Here is a 16,440-nt window from a genome sequence, read left to right on the forward strand (position 1 = left end):
CACTTCACCAAATACAACCTGATCTCACGTTTTTCCTACCAAAATGTCACAAATATATCCACAATGAAATTTAAAAAGAAACTAGCTTTAATTTAGAACTCTGTTACCATGCCAAGTGAAAAATTAGTGTTCAAATACCTGGCAGCCATTACGCGACTGGACCAGATGGCTCCCACGCTGGTTCCTTTAGTTTCGTTAAGCCTTATTGGTCGCGTAAAAATAATCAACAGACAGGCCTTCTCAACAGCATACCGATCCTTTAATAAATTTGTAGATTTTATTACGTGGATTCTAAAAAAGTTATTTCCCCATACCATATGTTTTTATTAATGAGAAGCTGAATTATCCGCTAAAATATCTAGCTTTAATATAAGACAGGATACCGTGTCTCTGAAGAATACTTCTATATTCTGTTTTGTTTTATTAGCATATGGCACCCATTGCAGTGTAACCTCTCCAACATACTGGAAATCACCTGTAAATATATAAACATTCTCTGTTAAATTGCAAAATATTAAATGCTACAATATACTAAAGAAATATATCAAAGGTGAGAGAAACGAATGTGAGTATATTTAACACTATAAGTATGAGATCAATGAATGGGCTTGAGTCTTCTGTACATTGAAATATAAAACTAGATGATTGAGTTTCTGAACAAAGAAAAGAATATGTCTCTTCATGCGGTTAAACTTGCTACGGCAGTGTGTTCTGTTTTCAGGAAATGTTCACTTGTTACAGCGGGAGATATGAAAACTTATGAATGGTGCTTTATAAATAACGGCAATATGGTAATAACTTAGTTAGATCTTTAAAGTTTCTAATATTTGCGTCAGGGGGCCATTCCTATGAAGTTTCATTTCAAATGATCTGGCATATTAAAGAAAAGCGTAACTGGGCAAAACAACCCGAATATTGACATGCGCTTTAACATTGAGTCTGTAATCATTTATTTCCTATTTATTTATATGTATTGGGAAAACATAAAAGCAGTCTCAGTCTCCAATTGGCTACGGTTTTATAACTGCAAAATGGAAAATACAAGTAAAATCGCGCACCTTCTTCGAAAATAATGATTGTCGTTTAGTGTCCGTGGACTGTTTTGCGTATAATATAATATATCATGGGCACAAATGCGATGAAAGAATATCTGACATGAAATATCTCGACTAGTTTTAGTTAGATAAGGAAGATGATAGTTGGCGTCAAACTTTTACGTGGAAAACTGTAGTATCAAGACATCAATACAATTACACACGATTCTTTTGACTGAAAAAACAACAACTCCAATACTAGTGTTTATGAGGCGTTGATAAAGGACACTATAGAATTACGAAAGAAATGATGTAAAAGATAACTCAGTGAATCTATTATATCATTTTTTCGTAATTCTATAGTGTTATTTATCAAAGCCTTCAGGAATACATATGAATATATGTTTCTATAATGAGCAGAAAATTTGAAAACAGGCCGTCGAGCACCTGAGCCTTAAAGATGTAAAGAATGATTCAAATACGTGTATATTGAACGACAGCATCATTGCACTACCTGTTATTTAATATTTAGCTGTTAAACTCTCATATTATTTCGTATTTTATCTATCAACCACATAAAATATAAGGATTGATTTTAAAGCAGAGTATCAAACACTTAACCTGTACTCTATCGTATCCAATTGAATTTAATAACCACAGGAACAATGTTGTAAAACTTATCTTATTTCAGAATTATATTTGACCATTTAACATCGAATTGGAGGCAAGATGAGGAATGAATATACCAACACATTAGTTTGTTGAAAACGTTTGATATCTGATTCTGTTTGGACGTGCGTACATTGTTATACTACATCCTTACGCAAGACCTTCTGCCGAAAACTAGAAGAATGCTGTGTATCTGATACCATTCTGAAGCTGCACTGACACAAAAACATCGAACAAAACATGCCTTTCCATTTCAGGTTTAGTATTACTGGCATAAATGTTATGTATACTTACCAAGGCATCTGAATTTGTGATCTCCTAGGTCTCTGAAGGTACTATAGTTTGTGTCATTGCAGTTACACGTCCAGTCTCCAGGTGTATTTACGCAGGAACCCCTTATACACCAGTTGTTGATTTCGGCTTTGTTTGTTTCACACTCATTTATATCTGTAATAAAAATGTCAATTACTGATATAAGTGGTAAATAGACAGTTGTAATAAACTATAATAAACGCTTTTCAGTTATTTGGCATAGTAGGCTCTACACGCAGAAGATGGTTATATGTGAGAATAATGCATGCTTTTTCATAAACCTCTGCTGAATCCATAGGAATCGGATAGTATAATATCATTAAACAAACACGCGTAAACGCATTTCGTGCATACACGTTTCAAAAGTTACAAATGAATATATTTTGCATCGACGCCATTTAATGACGTTCATGAAATGCGCGGGAATGTCGGCGTTGTTTGCGATGTCTGACTTCATTTCCCTTTGAATTTTCTATTATGCGGCCGTAATACATTGACGCTTGACCACAGAACGCACATAACCCGCCCGCTTAGCTCAGTAGGTACGAGCGTTGGTCTACCGATCACGGGGTCGCGAGTTCGATCCTCGGGCGGGGCGTATGTTCTCCGTGACTATTTGATAAACGACATTGTGTCCTCCACGTCTGATTCATTTGGGGAAGTTGGCAGTTACTTGCGGAGAACAGGTTTGTACTGGTACAGAATCTAGGAACACTGGTTAGGTTAACTGCCTGCCGTTACATGACTGAAATACTGTTGAAAAACGGTATTAAACCCAAAACAAACAAACAAACAAACAGAACGCACATGTGTGGAAAGAGGTGTCAACAGCGCTTTAGCGATAAACTCTCTGATTCTTCTGTGTTATCGAAATCTGTTTTCTGCTAGAATGCATTATTTTATAACTGTGCAATTTAAATACAATTGTAATAATATGTATCAATATGAGATACGGAGGCCTAATATATCATGCGGTCTTAATCCTGTCTAGTTAATACACGATTCAGTGGCCTCTGTTGCCGGCAGTTTCAGGTCGCTGGCTTCGAATAGCTAGCCCGTCACCGCTGTGGGTTCGAAACCTCGCTTAAAGAGTGAGGAAGTCAAGAAGTTGTTTTGCGGAGGTCACTGATTCCCGCCAATGTCTGAAATACTTCTAGGAGGGGCATCTGGGTTATGCATTCATCATAAAATCTAGAAAGGGTAACATTACATCTAAACAAAAACAAATCATATACGATTTTAGATTATAGACATTTGCCATAATTTGTTCACGTCTTACTCCTGCAGTTTATATGGTTTTGTAAAACTGGAAAATTAATATGTGATTTTACACCTTTGCACTGTTATCTCATAACTTTGCTGTTTATATATTCTTTTTATTCCTATGCAGTTTACATGTTATTTTATACCTGTGCAGTTTATATTCAATGCTCCTTCATCAGCAGATTCATTAGTGTAACCAGCATGACATGCACAATCAAATGTCCCGTTTCTGTTTATGCAATCTCCATTAACGCAAGACCTAGTATCATCGCACTCGTTGATATCTAGAATAGATTAAATGTTCATATGATATTAAATACACTAAAAGCAATCATGAAGTTATACTCGTTCTCCTTTGCTCTCCTTTCACTGAAGTCTGACATTAGTCGTTTGTTTATATAAAAATACAAGCGTAATCGTTTTCCGAATCTACGTTGTATAAGCCTTAAGAAATTATGACGGGCATCAACTGGTTTTATTTGTCGTTGTAGTAGAGGCATCATATCTCCGCCTACTTTATGATAATATCCATTTACAGAGACAGTTGCATTTCTGTACTATATATATATATATATATATATATATATATATATATATATATATATATATATATATATATATATAGGATGCTGAAATACTTGAAATTGAACAGTCCGTAGCATTGTATTACAGTGGTAAATGACATCATTATTTTAATTTTGTTAAATGGAAATGGTATTCATCATTTGCAGCAGTAAATATGCCAAGGAAAACAGAAATCTGATATACCTACACTTAGGACATTGCATTGTCTCCATTAGCTGATGACAAGTTTATCAATAGTATGTTCCTGTATTACAGTAAAGTGATCTAACTGTATTCGCTAAACTCATCAAATTTTGGTTTAACCTTATTGCATTTAGCAAACGGTTTATCCAACTGTCATTGTAACTTTGGCCTTTGACAAGCTGACAGCAGGTAGCCATTCTATGAAGTTTGTAAACTGTAGGCCAAACGGCTCTTTAGTTATTGAGCAGAAAATTCTCTTAGTCTCGAAGACATTGTTACCTTTATTTTGACCTGAGGCTATAAGAAACATTTGGTTACCACATACAATATATTATCCTAAGAAGTTTGACGACAGTGCTAAAGCATTCTACAATTTTTTTCGGTGACCATTTTCAGTCTTGAGTTGACTTTGACATATATCTTTGACATGCTGAAAATAGGAGCCAATTGCTGACAACAAACTATCATCTTGAAGTTGATTTTTCACGACTGTAAGCCAAAGTATTCTTAGGTATTGAGCGGAAACAGTTTACGATCTTCAGGGCTCTATGATATTACCCTTTGACCGTTACCTTTGATCTACTGACCCCAAATACAATAGGGATCATTTACTAGCCACAAGCAATTATCATGAAGTTGAAGTTTGACGACTGTAAGCACTCCTAGCTATTGAGTGGAAAGAGCAATCTCAAGATCTATATGGCTTTATCTTTTGACCTATTGACTCTAGAACGAAAGGGGTCATTTGTTCACCACAGTTCATCATTCAATTAAGTTTAAGTACTGTGAGACCAAACTGTCTCTTGTTTCTAGTAATAAATTAGAGCTATCACTGAAGGTGATGGATGTACCCCCACCCCGCCCCCGCCCCCGCATGCATTGACACAGTGCATTGCAATTTGACGCACACAAGATTGCATAGTTATGTGGACTGTATGTAAACAGTATAGTAACAAAAAACAAAGTCCCATAACTATGCAGAATATTTATCTAAAAGAACGTACGTAATATGCATCATGCACAACTAGGGCTGGTACTGATCACTTGTGTGAAGTTTCATTAAATTTTGTGCAAGGGTTCGAAAGATTAGGCGGCACAAGACGGCATATGGAGACTGTATGTACATAGTATGTTAACAGGAAACAAAGTCCCATAACTCTGCAATTTTTGTTGTTGAAAGAAACTAACATGCCCCATGCACAACTACTGTGTGTCTATGTATTTAGTAAAGTAACAAAAAAACAAAGTCCCGTAACTCTGCAATCTTTTTTTCTGAAAGGACCTAACATGCCCCATGCACAACTACTGTTGTTACTGATCACTTGTGTGAAGTTTCATTAAATTGTGTCAAAGGGGATGAGGAAAGATGGTGTGCACAAAATTGTGTCCATGTATATAGTAACAAAAAGCAAAGTCCCGTAACTCTGCATTTTTTTCTGAAAGAACCTAACATGTCTCATGCACAACTACTGTTGTTACTGATCACCTGTGTGAAATTTCATTAAATTGTGTCCAGGGGATGAGGAGAGATGGTGCGCACAATATTGTGTCTACGGACAGACAGACGGACGCACGGACGGACGGACAGACAGACAGACAGACAACTTGAAACCAGTATACCCCTCTTACAACTTTGTTGTCGGGGGTACAATAAAGCGGTCTACCAAGCGACAGACAGACCGACCAGTCGGCAATAAGCAAATCCATATGCCCAATCGTCTTCTTTTAGAGGTTTAGGCTGGAATAAGAGGCATGGCGTAGTTATAACTTGAATTATCTGTGGTAAAAGTTGATTATTGGTAAGACGTTTTATTTCCTTTAGTGGCCTATTGTTCTACTGACTGAGTTTTCATTTATCAGTTCAGAGATTTCAAGATTGTGAAGATACACAGATAGGCTCATAGAGAGATACAAAAGTTTGAATATGGAAGGGAATGTTATTTAAAAAAGCGTTATGTAACCTCAATCTTGAAACTAACGTCTTTTATCTTTGGGGTTTACTCGGACCCCAGTTTGACTCTTGGGAATTGTCGGTATTGTAGATATATGAAATATATTAAATTAAATAAGTTAGGCATATACCGTTTATATTTAGTGCAATAAAGCCTGGTCTTTATACATTTCCTAGAAAAATAAACACTTTCTATAAATACTACTCGAAACTTCTAACGCCCAATCGATACTTTTTGCAATATCTTTTGTTAAAAGATAAATTTGAGTAAATTTATAAAATTGATCACATGGTTTGGACAATACGTTGTAAATAACACAAAAAAAACGTACTGCTAGGAGTCATTCATTTATAATTTATTTTATGACATCAGTCCTGTTCTAGCAAAATCACATACATACGCACAAAAGTCAAGATTTAACACACCAGCGAAATTCCAAATTTGAATTTAGTCTGATACGAGGGCCGATCAATAAGTACTGCAATTTTGCCTGTAAAACATGAAATAACGTAAAGATAGGAGAATATTTTTTATTTCATACATTCAAAGTATTCACCCGTTACCTTTATGCAAAGTTTTAACCATTTGATCCAATTCTGAAATACACATACATTGTCTTTTTGGGTCTCGTCTGGAGATACTGGAAAATGGCGGACATAATAGCATTTCTGTCTGCGACCTTCAATGAATTTTTTGAGTTTCGGAAATGAAAAAGAAGTCACAAGAAGTAAAGTCGGGCGAGTAAAGAGGATGTAATAGAACAGACAAACTGTGCTTCAATAATTGTGTTACTATAGACGCGAAACATTGTCATGCCGTAAGGTCATACCTGATAACCCAAGCACTGGGCGTCTATCTTCAACATTTTCTCAAGCTTTCTCAGTACCACTTTACAATATACTTAGCCAGTAAATGCCCGACCACGCAAAATCTCTATCCGAACAGTTTATCCATGACCATTAAAGAAAACAGCGTAATAGACCTTCAAGTTACAGAAAGTCTCCTCGTTGTTTGGTGACACATATTTTGTTACTGCACTTTCTTGTTGGCTGGAAAAAATGCACATATGTCTCGTCACCAGGAAATGTTTTCTGATTGTATTTAGGGTACAGTTTCTTTTTATCCTCGGTACTCAAATGCGGTATCCAACTGGCAGCGATAAGACGTACTTCAAATCGCGCTTCAGGATCGTAAAAGATTATTCTGTCAAAATACCGACAACCTTAGTCAAACACGCATCCTTTTTCAGATTAGTTTCTACTTTTTTGATTATTTGAGGGACAATTGCACTAGGTGGCCTTCCTTGCCTTGGTACACTTTCAACTGACTACATCCTACTTTTAAAGCGCTTAAACCATCTTGTATCTGCTGCATATGACACAATGCGATGTCAATATGCAACACATAATTCATCCAATATTTCTTTGGCACATTTCCCTTAGTTTAAAACGGTTCTTTTATACCTCTTATTTATTTACTTATTTCTTTTGCCATGATATATGCACATTTAGTATGAGTGCAGACACTTTGAACGACTGTAAAATAAAAAAAATACAATGGTGATTTCGAAATGTGTTATATCAACTGGTAGCTAATACACTGATCCTAAATATAAACTGATTTTCAGGGGAAAAGCGTAGACACTGTGGATTTCGTGGCACAAAAATTGCAAACACTTATTGAACCATTCTCATATATGACCGTATATTAGTAAAAATTCAACATCTCTACCTCTGTATCCTTATAAATGACAATTGAGTATAGAAACAAAGGATTCATCTGCATCTATGCGACTTTATTTTAAAATAAAGTAATTGATGCCTTTATCCGTTCAATTCTGATGAAATTCACTTTATATTTTAATTATCATATTTATCAAGATGTCTAAAAGCTTATCTACAAAGCGCTTTGTCTCTTACTGGTTAAATAATTACCAATCTGAAACATGTATTAAATTTGCATAGGAAAACTCGATGTTGCTTTAATGAATGTATTATATAAGTTTAAGTGGTACAGCATATTAAAAGCATATTAAAATGAAACATATTTTACATTATCTATCATCATTAGTTACTATGTCAGACACATCAAGTAGCAAATAGCATAAAGCATAATAGAACATTTTTGCATGTGAAGAAAGTCACTTCTGACTTTTGAATTCCAAGTGAGAACTTGACCTTCGAGCTAGGGTTCTGGAATTTCTCCGTGAAAAAGGGTCTGATTATGGGGAAAGTTTGTGTCAAGTTATTAAAATCCATTGATGGATGGTTGAGTTATGGACTGGACAGGATCAAAGTCATGATGACTTTGACCTCCATGTGTGATTTTGACCTTTGAGCTAGGGGCCTGGTTCTTGCACATGAAACATTATATTTTTGAGGTGAAAATTTGTCTTAAGTAATAAAACTTTCCTTTAATGTATGAAAAACACGACATCGGGCTGAGGAAATAATGTATGAACGGCTGGACGCTGCAATTATTACTTTATCTTGTACTAAGTTAAAATAATTGACATTTTTTATATGTCCCGTCCTATGCATAAATTCCATTTTCTGATAATTTTAAATACTTATGGTAAACGCAGATTATTTTGCCTGAACATCAAATCTTCATTCGCATATTAATATGATCTTATCGATTGATAAATGTATTTGTTTGTATTGGGACTGCGTTAGCCAAATGCAAGCAAATCAAGGTATGTTTTGCTTACTGCAATTAAACTTTGCCATGTTTCTTCGCTAAACTTTAGGATCACTACATTATGATAAAGATTAGTCATTTTTAAATGCTTTTTAATTTTAATACATCTTAAACAGTCGCTAATTTTAAAAGCAAAATTATATTTTCTTTGCAAAACTTATACATGCATTTCAGCGTGATCCTAATCTAGGCGACATAGGGGAAACTATATTATAGATATCCATCAATCAGGCAAAAACTTTATGATACCTTCGCAAACTCTGTCAAAGTCTGTGTTATTTCTCGCGGTATACCCGACATTGCATCCACATTGCCATCCACCGTATGTATTGCTACATTTAACTGAATGATCAGGTCCCGTGCAATGATATATGTCGCTTTGACTACACTCATTGATATCTGAAAACAAATTTATATTATTCTGTAAAGCAATTTAGGTCCAAGTGATGTTTACGTTTGGTATATATGTATCTACGTGTTGCAATTTATTATACAAGTAGAAAGTCAAACCATGAATAAAGAATACGGATGTTACCTTCAGAGACGCCTTCCTTTGGCTCCAATAGTATGCATTTGACTTATTAGAGAGATTCTACTCAGAATATACTAAAGATGCAGAAACGTTTTTTCTTCAAAATAAAACGTTCTTCTTTTGATAAATATTTCTAAAGCATATGCAAAGGAACTCTGCTATGTGAACTACATTCGCGACGGTATATTCCAATTTAGTATAAAATTGTCTGGAAGAAAAAAAAAATTGTGATCAAATTTTACACAATGTGGACATTAGTTTGCAAATTATGTCAAGGATTTCGGAAAAAGGTTTCATGATCACATTTTTATATTGTGGTCAAGTTCAAAAGAAGATTTAGATTAACTAAAACAAATACAATGTACTAAACAATCTACATCCAAACATAAATTTAATGACACACAGTTGCCATTTCTGGGTGTTTAAGTCATTAAAGGAAACGGCAAAATAAAAAAGGACATCTTCCATATGTCTACCGACAGCAAACAGTATCAGCTTTTTTGTTTTCCATAAAAACACTCCGTTAAAAATACCATTATATTTAGCCCATCGTCTATGCAGCATCGCATCTGATTTCAAACTAAAGCAACGACGATCACATGAGCTATAAATTGAATGGAAGAAAAAGTTCTACCCAGATACCGAAATAGTTGAACGAATTGAAAAGCTATGAGTTTATCTCTCCAAGAATTGAGAAAGTGATAAAACTTATTCATTAAATAAACCATTTAGTTCTAAATATATTCCTCGAAATCTGAAACTTTCCAAAAGAGTTTCACAGACCCGTCAGATACTTTATGCCGGCTTTCATTGGAATCACATTTAAGGAACAACAAAGTAAACAATGCGAATACGGAACTAAAATATTTGTTGTCTTAGATCCTATCTCAGATACAATGTCGATTTTACGAACTGAAAATAGAGGATTCGACAAATAGGATAAGTAAAAAATAAGGTTTTATAAAGAAATTTTACATTTATTTTAATCAGTACAAACAAGTAAACTTAAATTAGAAGCATATTTCTTAATTTCTTTCGTACAATGACATATGCGATATTCGTTTTTTTTTTCATTTTTATTTAAGAAGTAAATTAAGTTAACGTCAGTAACGTCATAAATAGCTAAGTAACGTCATTCCTGAATACTGCAGACTTGTAATTGGTATCGATTTATGCGTTGAATTTTGTCAATTGCCCAAATTCTTACCAAATTTCATTGTGATATTCTCCAGGCTTAACCTAAACACATCCATTCAGTTGTAATTGATTATCCTTAATCTTTTTCATTATTTGATATGTTGTGGTTATAATGATCTGATTTGGAACTTTACAAACGGTATATATATCCAGTGTCCCATTATTGCATGCTTTCACAGATTGTTAACGTGTTCCTAAGCAATAACACCATAAACGAGTTGATGTTTTTACATTTTAAGGGCAAAAACTGTGATCTGTTTTCATGCAAAAACCTACCAGTGCAGTTGAAATTAAACGTGTCCAGTAGTTCTGATTCAAACCCAATTGGACATTTGCACGTCCAGTTACCAACGCCGTTTTCGCAGCTCCCTTCGTTGTGGCAGTGGTAAGTGTTGTTAAATGGTTGTTTACATTCATTAATATCTACAAAACAGTAAATGTATTATTAACAGACTGTCTATTCATATACTCTACCAAAGATACATCACAGAATACATACATTCTGTAAAATAACGGAATATCCGTGAAAATTCCTTCAACAGCAAATAATAAAAATTTAAACAAAAATAAAATGTTGGCTGTAGGAGTGTTAATACATCAGAAAACATAAATTTAAGGATACATTTCCTTTAAGAAAATTGAAACTTTTATAACGATTCATTACTATCTTCACACTGTTAAACGTACACTCAACAAAATTCCTAATCGGTCAGTTTTTATTGTATTACTAGTTTGAAAATAATGCAAGTATTTACACTAAATTTCACATACCGACATTTAAATATGTACTGCAGCTAATTATTGATTTATTTTTGACCGACTCACCGCCAAAGTAACCGCTTTATGCGTTTTGGCTAATTTAGCATATTTTACACGTGCATGGCATGTGCACCAATATGCACGTGTTAATGAACACTTTTGGCATTACTGACGAAAGTCCTACTAGAAAAACACATATCATCGTGAAATTGACACAAGAGCAACGCGCCCGGGCTGTCGAAATTATAAAACAACATTCAAAATCGGTCACTTCATTGAATTATACTTTGGTTAAATTTCGACGAAAGAGCGCGGATGGTAGATAACCAATGAGTGAAGGTTCTTGTTAACGGAAATAAGGTTACAAATGGAAATAACCATCAAAGTAACAGTTACAAACAAATTACATCAAAATTCTATTGAAATTGTAAAAATAATTACACACGTGTCGTAAATGTGTCACAGCTAGCAACATTCCGACAGCTCGATCCAATTGCTCTCGTGTCAAATTCACCATAATATGTGTTTTTCTAGTTGGACTTTCGTAAGTAATGCCAACATTGTAAACGAACACGTGCATGTTGGTGCACATGCACTGCACGTGCAAAATATCCAATTTTAGGCAAAACGCCTAATGCGGTTACTTTGACCTAACGTCGCCAAAAATAAAAATAATAATTAGCTGCAGTACCTGTTCAAATGTCGGCATGTGAAATTTCGTGTAAATACATGCATTACTGACAATATAGTAATACAAATATAAACTGACCGATAAGGAATTTTGTTGAGTGTAGTATCTTGTTATTAGTTTTTACAACTGATGTGACTGAATCTGGGCAAATTGCATGAAAAATTCATGACTCTTACGTTTATATGGTGGTACCGCAAGAAATTGACATTGTGTTAAAAGTATAGAATGCTGTAAAGGTGATAAATCAACATCAACTATTTTTTAAACACCGTCTGATCAGACATAAACTTTATAATACCTTCACAAACTCTGTCATCGTATGAGTTGTTTTTCGCGGTATACCCGTCTCTGCATTCACACTGCCACCCACCATATGTATTGCTGCAGGTTGTTGAGTTATCAGGCCCAGTGCAGCGATATGTGTTATTATCACTACACTCATCAATATCTGAAAATAGATGTATATTATGGTGAATATAGAATAATAGGAAAATTAAGTATAGGTGATTTTCATGTTTTGATATAAACATATATAAATTTGTATCGCCATGAATCTCACGTATGGTAAAACAGCTGTTCTGACTTATTCATATTTGTGCCAAGTAATTTTAAAATCAGTTGATAAATCACTTAGGCAAGAAATAGACCATGTTAATCTTTGACTTTTAAGTGTGACCTTTACTCTGGAGCTAGGGGTCTTGACCTTGCACATGACATATCAATTTATCATAGGGAACATCTGTGCCAAGTAATTTTAAATCCCTCGGCGAATGGAAGAGTTATGAACCATAGAAGAAACACACAGTGTTAACCATTAACCTTTGACTTCTAAGTGTGACATTGATTTTAGAGCTAGTTGTCTTGGTCTAGCGCAAGACACGCCATATTATGAGGAGCATTATAGGGTAAGGAAAGTCTAAATACAAGTTAATTATATATGAAAGTCATCATCAAGCATTTAATAACGCTGAAAGAATTTTTAAAATCGGACAATTATTGAAAAAGATATGGCAGTTTGAAATTTAAGAACATGGCTGATAACTGAGGCAGCCATTTTAGTGTGTTTATGACGTCATTTACACACTGGTGAATACATTATTTAGCAAATAACCTTTAATAAGAGGGTCATGATGACCCGGATGGCTCACCTGAGTAATATGAGCTACATGTTTCAAATTTCAAACTGATTATTTTTAGATTTTTTTTTGAAGATTTCCCGATGTACAATCAAGTAACCCCTGGGGCGGAGCCAATTTTACCCCAGGGGTCATGATTTGAACAAAGTTTGTTGAAGTCTACTAGGCGATGTTACATATCAAATATGTAAGATCTAGGCCTCCTGGTTTATTTTTAGCAAATTTATGAAGGTTTCCCTGTGTACAATCAAGTAACCCCTGGGACGGGGTCAATTGGGGGGTAAAGATTTGAACAATATTTGTAGAGATCCACTAGGCAATGCTACATGTCAAATATCTAAGCTCTAGGCGTACTGGTTTATTTTTAGAAAATTTTGAAGATTTTTCTATGTACAATCAAGTAACCCCATGAGGGGGGGTCAATTTGACCCCGGGGGTCATGAATTGAAAATGTTTTGTAGAAGTCTACTAGGCAATGCTACATGTCAAACATTTAAGATCTAGGCCTTCAGGTTTATTTTTAGGAAATTTTTGAAGATTTCCCTATGTAAAATTAAGTGATCCCTAGGGCGGGGTCAATTTTGACCCCGAGGGACATGATTTGAACAAATGTTATAGAGGTCTACTAGGCAATGCTACATGTGAAATATCTAAGCTCTAGGCCTTCTGGTTTATTTTTAGAAATTTTTTGAAGATTTTCCTATGTAAAATAAAGTGACCCTAGGGTGGGGTCAATTTTGACTCCAGGGTCATGATTTGAACAAATTTAGTAGAAGTCCACTAGGCAATGCTACATGTCAAATATCTAAGCTCTAGGCTTCTGGTTTTGAGAAGAGGAGTTTTGAAGATTTTCCTATGTAAAATCAAGTGACCCCTGGGGCGGGGTCAATTTTGACTCCGGGGGTCATAATTTGAACAAATTTTGTAGAGGTCCACTAGGCAATGCTACATGTGAAATATCTAAGCTCTAGGCCTTCTGGTTTATTTTTAGAAAATTTTTGAAGATTTTCCTATGTAAAATCAAGTGACCCCTGGGGCGGGGTCAATTTTGACCCCGGGGTTATAATTTGAATAATTTTAATAGCGGTTCACTAGGCAATGCTACATGTCAAATATCTAAGCTCTAGGGCTTCTGGTTTTTGAGAAGAAGATTTTTTAAGATTTTCCTACGTAAAACCAAGTGACCCCTGGGGCGGTGTCAATTTTGACCCCGGGTCATGATTTGAACAAACTTGGTGGAGTTCCACTAGGCAATGCTTCACACCAAATATCTAAGCTGTAGAGCTTCTGGTTTTTGAGAAGAAGATTTGTAAAGTTTTTCCTTTCGGTTGCCATGGCAACCAGAGTTCTGCATGGAATTCAATTCTTTAAATAATTTTAAAAGGGGGCTACCCAAGGATCATTCCTGTGAAGTTTGGTGTAATTCTGCCCAGTGGTTTTCAAGAAGAAGATTTTTTTACAAATTGTTGACGCACGACGCACGACGGACGACTGACGACGGACATCAAGCGGTCACAATAGCTCACCTTGTCACTTCGTGACAGGTGAGCTAAAAAGACTAATTTTTATATGTTTCTTGAGTATAAGGTGTAAAACATGATAATTTCTTTCATTATAGTTGGAAAAAGTAGATAATATTTTTACAGAAATAAGTAAATGTGTATCTAAAAATTTAATAAATCCGCCATTTTGTGTTTTGTTGCCATGTAAACAAAATGGCGGCCAATTTGACCAAATATTTAAATCCCTTTAACTTTCTCATTTTTTCTCCGATTTTTAAAATTAAGTTATTTCAAATTTACTTTACAGATGATAGAGTTACGGACAGGATAGGAAGTATCACGCAACAACGGACGGACGGCCGGCCAGAAGGACGGACGGACTAAGCCCATTTCTATGTCCTGCTTGTTTATACAAAACAGTCGGGGGCAAAAGATTGATGAGCTTTTTTGAAACGTGAATATTTGTATAGTTCTGGTCGCTATTCTGACCGAAATATATATTAAACGTACTTTTTTATCATAATAATTGTATGTTAAGCGTGTAGTCTGTCTGTTTACAATGAATGAGCGTGGGCTAGTAACTAAATACTGCAGGTTTATATTCAACATCTCTCTTCATGTTTGAGTCTAGTTAGGTAATTCACTTAACACTAACACTATCACAAATCGGAATTCATGATACCATTTCAAATGCTGAAATTAAACCCTTTACCTGTTTTCATGCAAAAACCTACCAGTGCAGCTGATATTATTCATGTCAAGAAATTTTGACTCAAACCCAAATGGACATTTGCACGTCCAGTTACCAACGAGGTTTTCGCAGTTCCCTCCATTGTGGCATTGGTAAGAATAGTTAGCTGGTTCTTTACATTCATCGATATCTATAAAATAGGAAAACGTATCACTAAAAGTTTACGACAGTTTATTCATACATATTAACAGCCCAGTTTTTATACACAACTATATACATGTGTATAACAGAATATTCCTGCAATTTCTACTATGGCAACATGTCGGAGATGGGGGCGTTCTAGTGAATACTTCAATTATGGAAAAAGATGGATGAAGGGCGTAAAGGCTTTTTTTTTTAAATTAGAAAGCAATTTCATTTGGCCTGAAAATAAAATAGAATTTCGACTCTTAGATGTTATGACTATTTCACTATGTATTGTTTAAGCAATATCTTGAATTGTTATTTATTTCATAACCTGTAAGAAACTTATAAAAAGTCTTAGAATTTTGCAGTATTATAGAAATTCAACACCGACTTACATGCATCGATTCATAATTAGATAATATTGGACAATGCATATTAAATTCATTTCGAACTTATTACTAAAATAAATCTACGGTGCCTCCGTGTTCGAGTGGTTAAAATCGCTGACTCCAAATCACTCATCGATATTGGTTCAAGCTCACTTATAGGAATTGCGTTAGCTCTACCCTGGTGCATGCTCGTGATGCATGGAGGGACACCTGGGGTTTTCCTGCAACATCAAAGCTGGAAAGTAGCAACCTGACCTGTACCTGTGTTGGTGCGACGTTAAAATGGAAACAAGCTCAAACTCCAAAGGTCGCCCAACATGATAAACAATGAAAATGTTGCAGGCTCGGTTTGACTGAGCCTGTTAATGTACGGTAGCAAGATAGACATTCGTGCCAAGTTTCGTGAAGATATGGTCAAAATTACTTCCCCTAGAGTGTTAACAATCTTTTCCTTTGATTTGATTAGTTGACATTGTTTTTGACTCTACATCATCAAGATTCAACTTGGCCTAGAAATTATTAAGATAAACATTCTCATCAAGTTTCATGAAGATAATATCTTGAAAGTGGCCTCTATACGAGGGTTGTCCCAGAAAATCGCGAACTTTTTATTATTTCGAAAATAAGCGACGCATGAAATAATTGCTTTAACTGGTGTT

At 35.0% G+C, this 16,440-nt stretch overlaps 1 protein-coding gene across 1 annotated transcript in view; it reads right to left on the minus strand.

Moving 5' to 3' along the window:
* LOC123543482 (fibrillin-1-like) overlaps positions 1–16,440 on the minus strand; it is a 77,740-nt gene that overhangs the window by 24,638 nt on the left and 36,662 nt on the right. The window contains exons 14-20 of the mRNA XM_053532100.1: positions 15,250–15,396; positions 12,176–12,325; positions 10,704–10,850; positions 8,948–9,097; positions 3,425–3,562; positions 1,998–2,150; positions 384–475 (exon numbers count right to left, since the gene is read on the minus strand). Coding sequence (XP_053388075.1) covers positions 384–475; positions 1,998–2,150; positions 3,425–3,562; positions 8,948–9,097; positions 10,704–10,850; positions 12,176–12,325; positions 15,250–15,396 — 977 coding nt within the window. The remainder of the gene's footprint in view (positions 1–383; positions 476–1,997; positions 2,151–3,424; positions 3,563–8,947; positions 9,098–10,703; positions 10,851–12,175; positions 12,326–15,249; positions 15,397–16,440) is intronic.

The sequence above is a fragment of the Mercenaria mercenaria genome, chromosome 19, assembly GCF_021730395.1.
Source record: "Mercenaria mercenaria strain notata chromosome 19, MADL_Memer_1, whole genome shotgun sequence".
Lineage (NCBI taxonomy): Eukaryota > Metazoa > Mollusca > Bivalvia > Venerida > Veneridae > Mercenaria > Mercenaria mercenaria.